General features: G+C 41.5%; 1 protein-coding gene across 1 annotated transcript; it reads left to right on the top strand.

The window, feature by feature from the left end:
• Window positions 1-1,242: 1,242 nt before the first annotated feature.
• LOC148015048 (uncharacterized) lies at window positions 1,243-4,044 on the top strand. Its single transcript, XM_087665897.1, has one exon. It carries the CDS (start codon window positions 1,483-1,485, stop codon window positions 3,712-3,714), a length of 2,232 nt encoding a protein of 743 aa, XP_087522023.1. The 5' UTR covers window positions 1,243-1,482; the 3' UTR covers window positions 3,715-4,044.
• The last annotated feature ends 6,523 nt before the right edge of the window (window positions 4,045-10,567 follow it).

The following is a 10,567-nucleotide window of genomic DNA, read 5'->3' as shown; positions in this document are numbered from 1 at the left end:
TTTGAAGGCATTGTAGACTTGACCTTCTTTTCTCATGAATTTGAAGGCACGGATCCCTTTTATCCTACACTTGGGAAATGTTTCATTAAGTCCCAGAGAGGTTGGGACTATCCTAAATGGCCTAGAGTTTTAAAAAGATCAATCCTATTGAGGAAAACAACCCTAAAAACAATACATGCCTTCATGGACTCTTTGACCATGCTACCAACTCCATTGAACAAGATAAGTTTGATTTGGTCCTTGAACCCTATAGGTTTGAGTCATCTCTTAGCTTTGTTTTCAAAGACTATGAACTCCCAACATAAGGGTTTCAGTGACTCCTCCCCTCTATCTTGATAGACATGATTAGTGATCCCTTAACATCTCTTTTCTTTATGATATATCTAACACATGGTAGCTTATTGTTGCTTGTTAAGAATGGCAATAGCCTTGGTACAGAGAAGAATCCAAAATCCTTCTCAATCAATTTTAACCTTTTGAGAAGGGGACAATTTCCACAATTCAAAAGAAGATTTACATTGTGAAAATGTTAAAATGTACCCTTCTTAAGTTGATGTAATAAAAGTATGTTAAGATAATATGTGGTTAGCCTTCAGGACCAAGGGTCTTAGTTAAATTATCATAGTACTAATACTTATGCAACTAATATTACTATTTAGTCAAGTGACTTAATATCTTTCACAAGTACCATTGGACATGCTCAAATACAATTTTCTCTAACAATTTGTTTTTAGAAAAGATGGAATTGTTTTGGTTAAGTTTTAGCTTGGCCCCATTGTAACCACTTGATGGGTAGTCAATAATCCTAAAGATAGAGAGCATTCGTGTTTGATTAAGTCCCAATTGGAAAGAAGTAGAAGGAATTGGTTCCCAAAAATCAAGCTTCAAATTTAAAGGGTTTCCTAAGAGCTACAACACACAAGGGGCATTTGAAGCCCCTTACAAAATGTGACTTTGACAAATGCGCCGATAACACTTGTCACAATAGGCAATAATGCAATGAAGATGCAAAAGAAATATCATCGAGCGGCCAAAGCCCCCTACCCAAGAGTAAGACCACTTAGCATCGCCCTTGCATGTTGGTATCTTTTCTTAGAATATCGTTGACTAGTACTCTTACAGTTGCATTAAATTTGCCTTTTTCACAAGGGTTTGCATGGTTATGCTAGATGAAAAGTTCAAAGAAACCCCATTACCTCCACTATTACATAGCACCACAAAGCTATAGTAGGGTTAAAGTAGTTCTGCTCCCCCTGCTACAAGGCTATGTGATCCGGCTCCAACTCTTCATTGAGCTGTTTGGTGGGCTCTGATAAATTTCTTACCATTCATTTCGAACAAAGCAGGAAAGGTGTTTAAGCCTTCAAATAGCAGGCTTGTGAATCAGAATCAGAATCCAAAGCCCAACGCCCATAATAGGTGCTTAGTTCCTGTATCGTTTTGAAAGCAGCTCTTAATTAATCGCAGCAAGAATTGCTCGCCATGGAGTTGGGTCACGGCATTGCTAGTGGTGATCAAAGGGAAGAAGTGGTGATTAGAATCGGCGAAAATGTACCCAGCTGCTCCAGCCATGCTACAGCAGCAAGCGGAGGAGGAGAGCCGCCCCTCCACCGTTTGGCTCGATACGGTGACAAGCTGGCAATCGAAAGAGAATTGATGGGCTATACAGACTCATCAGATCGCCTCAGGAGTATTAATGAGAAGAGTGGTAGCAGCGGGGTCGCCCCCTTGCACCTTGCTGCTGTGCACGGGCACGCGGAGGCAGTCAAGTGCCTGCTCGATCACAAGGCGGATGTAGACATTGCCGACAAGAATGACAACACCCCCCTGCACCTGGCTGTGATGAGGGGAAACCTGCCCACAGCCGAGGAGTTAGTCCGTGCAGGAGCGCACCTGTGCAAGATGAACAAGGAAGGTATGATGCCCGTCAGCTATTGTCGGACGGAGGGTGATATGCTGGAAAGGCTGTTGCAGCATTTCCCCAATTTCTATTCCGTGAGAGGGAAATCAGTACCGAGTCAGAAGGATGCGCGGAGTTCGGTCATCGACAAGTACAAGAAGAGTATCCTCCACTATGCAGCCCGATTTGGCCAGAGCTCCTGCAATATCAGCCGGTTGCTCGATTGTTGGGCCAGCTGCGGCGATCTTTTAGACGAGGAAGAAGACTACAAGACTTTCCTTGCGGAAGCTGTGAAGGCCGGAAATGCAGAAGCCGTGAAAGCCGTGAGGAAGTTCGGCTTTCTTCCGGCAGATCAGCCATCGAACTACGACGAGCTGCTGTCGAGTGCGCTGCTGGTGCCGGAGATGAGCCCTGGATCAATTGAGAGAGCTGAGCTGGTTCTGCGCGAGCTTCTGCAGCTGGGTGTTCCGCCAGGGTTTCAGGAATCGCGGCTTACCATCGAATCCTTGATAGTGGAGAAGCTCAGACTTGAGCTGGAGAGGACCAGCATCATGGAGAGCAAGGATGCCGCGGGCTCGCCGACGGCGGCTGTCACGACGCCTTCGCCTGCGCCGACGACGCCGAGCCCTTTGACCACGGAACCAGGGCTCACGCCGCCGACGGCGGAACCTACGCAGTTGACGCCGGCGCCGGCACCAGCCCGTGATCAAATTACCTCCGGCCTGTACACGAACGAGCTTACCTTCGGCGATGTGAGCAACTTCAGTTCCTCTCTGCCCACCTACCTAGCCCTGTATGCCAAGCGCCACCTGGCGTTCGAGTTCATGCTGGACAGGCCGGCGCCTGCCTTGACGGTGAACCACTGGGACGAGAAGCGCATGCGCACATGTCTGCACTGGGCGGTGGTGCACGGGCGGCGGGACATAGTGGAGAAGCTGCTGGGGATGAAGCACGCGGCGCTCCTAAGCCCAAGCTTAGAGGACACGGACGGGAAGACGGCGCTGCAGCTGGCGTTCGAGAGCAAGCCGCTGCGAGACATGAGGCGGCGGATGCTGGAGAGGGGCCCGGCGTTCAAGGCCCACGAGGAGAAGCTGTACAAGGACAGGGAGGTGTACACGGCGGCCACCAACGCCATCCTGGTGGGGGCGGTGCTGGTGGCCAGCGTCACGTACGCGGGGTGGCTGCAGCCGCCGGTCTCTCAGCCCGATCAGTTCAGACGGCGCAGCACCAAGGTGTTCTGGGCGGCCAACAGTCTGGCATTCATGCTGGCCCTAGCCACGGTCTTCGTGGGCATAGGCGCCCTCCTGCCCACCCCGAAGAAGTACGTGGCGGGTATCGTGAAGCTGATGCGGGTGTCCCTTGTGGTGGCGGCGTTCCTGCTGGCCCTCTCCCTGGTTCTGGCCCTCGCCGCCTTCTCGGCCGCCGGCTTTGCAGTCATCCCGCACGAGGAGTACCCCACCTACCGCGCCTCCATCTCGGGCACCATTTCCAGCGGTGGCGTCCTGTGCGCCGCCACCTTCCTGTCCTTCGCCTACCAGCTCTACAAGCTCCTCCCGTCCGGAGCCGTCATGGCCCACTCCTTTCACTGCCGCTCTTTCCTGTCGAGCTGTGGCCCAGACCCTTCCCGGTTCGTCGGTCGCCTCGGCAGCAGTAGCTCTACAAGCGAAGGCCTCCCCAGTCTCCCGGCAACTGACCTCCAGGACGCCCTCCGGATAACCCTCGACATCCCCAAACGCCAGTCCTCCGACTCCTATCTCCGCACATTCATTCGTTCTTCATCCGCCAAAACGTCTACGGTAAATCAACCCGTCTAATAATTTACTTCTCCGTCAATCCACCCAGCATTGTGTACAAATCTTGTTGGTCTGTTACCACGGATAATAGACTTCCCAAAGTTTTCCCATACTGTTGCAACGTCGTGTCTTTGTAATTCAGAAAGTAGAGAACATTATAGAGAAAATGACAATGAAAATCCATCTATTCTATATTAGACTATTCTATTCTAACTACATTGTGTCGTATACTCTCTACATTCTACTGTATATTTCAACCCTATTACACTTCTTTGAAGAGGTTTTTAGATACTATAATTTGGAGGATTTATCTATACGGATGAATGTATCTTCACTACAAATTATTGATGCCATTTGTTCTTATACCAATGAAGATATTAACAACTATATTGCCCTCCAAATATCAATAGTAAACAAATAAGAATTGTGTTTTAAAATGGTGAAAGGCAATGGATTACTTCTACTTTAAAAGGTCTCAATGCATTCCAAAACTACATCTCCTCTTGCCCAAGTGCTCATTGTTAAGTGTCAACTCTACTGGTCATTGTCTCTCCTAATCCAACTACGAGCTAGAAGGTATGTTGTTTTCTATAGCACGTCTCTCTGACCTTCTACTATGTTTGTTTGAATCAAAGGTGGTGTAGGGTTAATGCCTTCTACATCTCTCTTATGTCTATGAGACTCAATGCTATAGGGTTCATGCCATCCGTATATCTGTGCCATGATGAAGTCTCCTATGTAATCATTGGGAATGATGAGGCAAGGTGAAGAGTACTATAAGAGAGGTTCCCTCTCTCATAGTCACTTGAAGAAAGGGAAAAAAGCAGTAGAAGAGATAAGACAAACCCTAGTTTTGATGATTAAGACTAACACCATGAAAAGAAAGAGAACCTTTGTAATCTTGCAATATGATTGGTTGTTAATAGACTATGCAGGTAGGAATACATGGTATGCAAGGGGAGAGAGAGAGAGAGAGAGAGAGAGAGAGAGAGAATGGAAGGTCCATATGTATGACATATATACGTTGGAAAATTTTACTCATCTTTTACAAAACATTTGAAGGTCTAGAAGCATCCCATGATTGCTCGATGGTTTGGTACTTTCTTGCTCTTTTTATGACTAGTTGGTCGATGTTATTGTGGCTGGCTCTCTATATGACTTCTTGGCCCTGGCTGGTGTTACCCACTAGGCATGCTAAGTGCCCATTTTACAATTTGTAGGTCTTTGCTCCGAAATAAACATGGATGGTGCACTTCACACACAACAACCCACCAATCTCAAGAGGCAAAAAGTTACACTTTTATAATGGATGATTGATTCCTTCCAAAAATTATATAAGAGTTTAAAACCTACATTTCAAAGTATTCTTCATGTATTTTTGCAAAAAAATCTATATATGAGGCAACATTTAAATTGTTTAAGTATTTTATATCATGCTATAAATTATTACATAACATGTCTTCTTATATTGGCATGTGTGCACTTTATATACTCAAACACATTATAACCCAATGACTTGTCATCCCCTAAAGTGAATATATGTATATACTTTGTGTCTTCTCTTGATCCTCTTAAGCATTCTTACATAACTAGGCACACTTGTGTATGGATATATAATCAATGGCATCAACTTATGCTTTACACATTCTTTCAATAAGGAATTAAAGATTTTAGCAAACTATATTTTTTTCAAAATCCCACTCAAGACACTCATTACCAAATCAACATGGAATTGTGGCATTAGAGAACCTACAACATGGATGTGGAGGGCATCTCTACTAGAACCATCATATCACAAAGCCTATGGAAGATAGGCTTCTTTTTTCATGCCAAGGATGCCATCTTCAAGTTATTTGAATTTCATGGTGATACTAAGGCTGGACAAATAGAGTAGGTGACGTCCTTCCTAGTAACCGTGTTTGTAACTAAAGTTGGAGCTATCAATCAAGTCAAGGGCTACCCCTTTTGATAATTCTTAAGACCACTACCTTATTATTGTATTTCATTAGTAATGTGTGTAATACACTTAGGACTATCGGGGTAATATTACTATATTTCATTAGTAACTTGTGTGAACACACTTAGGACTATCGGCGTAGTTTTTTTCCTCTTTATGAGGTTCTGTTTACCCATTCTTATAGTCGGTTGCTCACTGTGTATAAAAATGTATACAAGATGAGTTGAAAAAAAGAAATATGAAAAAATATAAGCTTATAGATATACATTCACAAAAGGAAATATTCTAAAATGTATACATTTATTACACAAGGGTTTTTATATTTCATCTGTAGATATTTTATTGAAGGGTATTTTGTTAATTTTTATATTGAGCTTGGATATTGTATAGAAAGGTATGACAAATCCAATAGTATGCATGCAATCAAGTATAGACACACACCTAAGAAGAGCCATGCATGTGCTATAGATATTGAGGCACATTGATCATGCAAAGGTATCTTTAAATAAACAAAACAATGATATCATAAGGTCATATAATTGATACAAGCAACATGAAAATCAAAAAACAAAGTAATATAAGTGAAGGAAGTGTTTTCCAGGGAGAAGGTTGCTATCGACATTAGGGAGATTCCATTGAGATGTGAGAAGAACCACTTGCATTTTAATCAATCAATAAATACAGAGCTTCTAAAGGATGGAGGCTACAAGGTGATGGAGGAGGGTTATGGGAATAGCTAATTCCTCAAAGATGAAGTGTGTTTTTTTAGCGAGCTTGTGTAGGTGAGCTTTAATATCCATTGTGAGAAGTGAATACCTATATGCATATGTGATCTTACAAGCTTATAGTTTGTATGAGTATCTCACATTATGCTTCAAGGACTGTACAAGATCTACTATTTACAAGATGGGGGATCTTGTGAGGTACTAGCACCATACTACCAATTATTGCTCTTATGATAAAAGCTAAGATGATCTATATTTTTTTCATGCCATTGTAATGCTTGTTTTCTTTCTTTATAGATATGTTAACTCTAAGGAAATAAATTCCATGTTACTTCAAGATGCTTGAGTCATGGCTATTAAGGCATCTTGTTTGGTAGAGGAAACTTTTCTATAAACCATTTCCACAAGCCAATTGCATCTCGTAGTCCATTTGGTAGATGAAATGGCCATATTTGATAGTGTATGGTATAGTGCATGGAATAATGAAGAAGAATCAAAATTGGTGTTATGTGATGGTCATATTTGTTAGTTGATAGAAACATCGATGACTGGTGTTGCATAGTTAACTAGGTATGCAATCTCTAAGAAAATAAGTCCCATGTTATCTCTATCATAATGCTTCTAGCATACAAAGTATATCAGTTTGCTTTTATGCTTAATTGTGAAAGAAACAATGATAGAGACACCATAACATCATATAACGTAAACTGTACTAAAGTCAATTACATACAAGGGCATATAAGTGATATTCAACACCTACCATGAATAACGTTTACAAAACTACTTCTTGCAAAGCATGAAAAGCAAGATACTCATTATCCTCTATGCCCAAGTAATGTCAGCAAAATCAAGCCCCTTGCACTATGGACCAAGCTCCTTACATCCAAGAAATACATCAATTAATGTGTCTCTCGCCTTAGTAAAAGTAGAAAATAGCCATTTGCACAAAGTATTCCATTAGTTTTCATGAAATTTCATTCATAATCATTAGGTACATTTATTATTTATATATTTGAATGTAAATAATACCTATAGAAGTGTGATCTTTGCTCCAACCCTCTTCACAGATATTAATTGCCTACGTTAGTGCACTCACATGGCAAGCTCTTGCTTTCTCCCCTAAAATTTTTCGCTTTGAATTGAAAAAGGATCGTGAGACTTCCTCACCTCTATCCCTTCTCATAATGGGGTGAGGATGTCCCTTCTTGGGGAAAATTCTGACCATGAGAGTCCTCACCTTAACAATAAGAAAAGGTTTTAGTTCCTATGTGCACATCACTCAATACAATGCATGTGAAACTCAGTATAGACGGATATGATACAAACCTTTTCCTCATTCTCATACATATAACCACACTTCACTAGCAAGGTCAAGGTTTTGTAATGTGTGAACCATGCCTTCTTTGCATGCTTTTGCAATAACACACAAATAGTCTACAATGCCACATATCACAAATCATCCCTCATCTATAACATATAAACTACCAAATGTTGCAACAACTATTGAGAGAGAAGGAGAGAAACAATTCCATGATGCATAGTTTGTAGGCTCCATTATCTTCATAGCAAGATTGGTGGGAAAGTTGGCCCATACCATCTTGGTCACAATCCTACATGGCTCTCCCCCACGGTTCAATGCACTATCAATGTTCTCCAAAAACTCATCCACTCTACATATGTAACCCACATGAAGATGTCAACAATAGACATAGAAAAAAGTTGTAAAGGTGTCAAAACAATTTAAACATACTCACATGTTAGACCAATTCACAATGGTTGCTATATCCCCTACAAGGAACTTTGCCATCAAACACCTTTCTCCTTTCTCCTTTGTTGTCTACTCTCTTATCCAAGCACCTCTTTGTGCGCGACTCTCATCCTAAGGCATACAAGGTAGCCGTTCTCCTCTTACTACTAGTGGAATCCAACTTAATCTCCATCGGTATGAGCCTATCTACCATGCTTATGCATCACCCTCTCCCTCTTCTTCATCATCTTCATTATCCTCATTCCCCTCCCTCCCCTATGTTGAGCTGCTTCAAAATCTGCTCCATACATTAACACATGATATTATTTATTTAGGAAAATTAATACACTTGCTTATAATCAAATATCCATTTTCATTTCTTACCTTCCCAAAGGGCTTGCTCCAAGGGATGGATGTGCCCATGTGGATAGTCTGATCACCATGGACACTCCCTATACTCCCAAACACTAATTTCTCATTCCTTCCATGAGTTTAGGTACATTCCCCTTGAACCCTCTATGTTTTCCAAAACTAACATGGGCTCTAGCATATCCAAAACCTCCCTCTCTCTCTAAACTCCTTACCCATCTGCACCATGGAGGTAACTATATTATTTTTTGTGTATACTCTATAAGGAGAAAAAATGCATTGGTCAAACAAAGCAGCTTACTTGTACACCAATCTCCTTGAGGATTCTTCTAGTTGTGGTTGTTTCTCTACTTCCTTACTTATGCTCACATATTTTCATAAGCTATGGAATGCTTCATCTACATGTCTACTTCGAGCATCCCTCAAGTACTTGCAAAATTTTGAAGGTAACTCGTAGCAACTACTTGAAAATCCTCAATAAGACCCTCACATGTTTGCATATATACTCCCAGCTTGAGGTGTGGTATCTCAAGTTTTGCTACTAATTAGCATGTGTAAGATCTTCTTCTTTTTTATGTAGCTAATAGAGAGTTAGGTGTAGTTCCCAAGCACATTGCCATGAAAATATTAATCATGTGCAACCAAATAGTATAGCTTCTAGGACTGAGCTTGGACATTGCGAGAATATAAAAATTTTCCTTCATAATTGGTGCCATACCCTTGTTCCTCCAAGTGTACAATAACAACAATTGGAGGAACCCCTCTCCATTCACTGAGTTTGCAATAATGAGCATCTTGTATGCTCTATCGCTAAATTGTGACTTTGTGCTTTTAATGATCTTATCATACTCGACACAATACTCTACATCACTAAGCTATGTTCTCTCTACAATTGTAATTGCTATCTACATAGCATGCACAAATTAGCCTTGTAGTTTCAAGACATGTTCATATAGTAAGCATAATCATTCCAAGTGCCTCAAAGTAACTTTAACATATTGCTTGCCATCAAAAGATCAATAAGAAAGAATGATGCACCTTCCATACAAGTTGTCCCAATAGCATGGCTAGGGAGCATTGTACCCTAGAGTGCCCATTCGCCTTTCTATAGCCATATCATATTCTGCCCATTTAAACACATCATCACCTAGGTTTCTCATCATTGAATTTTTGTTAGCTAGAACTAACTCCTAAAAATAGAATATCTCTTGTGAGAGTGTCAAGGTAACCTTGATTCACTCTATCGCATAACAATTGACTAAACTATAAAGACATGGTTGCACAAGAGATAAATGAAGAAATTATAAAACCATGGGAAGGAGAGTACTCTAAGAGGGTGGATTCAGTCCTACTCATTTTGGGCCTACAATGCCCTTAATAGCTCACCCCCTCTCTCTTTGGTAACCTCCAAGAATTCACATCACACTCTCACATGATGGGTCACCATATGGGACCACGATGTGAGAAAGCAAGACAATGGTAATGATGCACATTATGTGACTATAGATGTTAGAAAATTCTACTATAAAAATCATACCTTCATGAATGTAGCTGTGTCGTGCCTTAAATTGATGGTCCCTATCCTATATAATGAATGTCTTGTTGGTAAGTTCCTCCTAATCAACTCTAGGAAGCTTGTTTTCAAACTCCTCATTCTTGATTGCCCAAACTGGCCCCCACTCTTGTAATTCAAGATCTTTTACCTCCATGCCAATGTCAAATTTGGTATGTAGATATGAGAGTGGTACCGGTGGTTCTTTAGACATATCTATCAAAGACATCTTTGAACTTCTCAACGTGTGCACCCACAATCCTATCACCTCACTAAGGACCAATATATGTAAAGGAGCCAATGAAAACTCTAATCCCCTCTTGATGATGGTGTTAAATTCATCTTGCAAAATATTAATCTCCAATTATTTGCCAAGTAATCTATCATGACACTATGTATTATCTACAACTCTGTATCGATTGCATGAGATGGGCTTGCAACCTCTTGGCAAGCACCAGTATCAACACTACTCACTGGTAGTGAACTTGGCTATCAATGTATAATATGTGTGCACAATGTGATCC

This window comes from Lygodium microphyllum, chromosome 24 (assembly GCF_053477565.2).
Source record: "Lygodium microphyllum isolate KBCC chromosome 24, Lygodium_microphyllum_v1.1.10, whole genome shotgun sequence".
Classification (NCBI taxonomy): Eukaryota; Viridiplantae; Streptophyta; class Polypodiopsida; order Schizaeales; family Lygodiaceae; genus Lygodium; species Lygodium microphyllum.
This window is presented reverse-complemented; position numbering and strand designations above follow the sequence as displayed.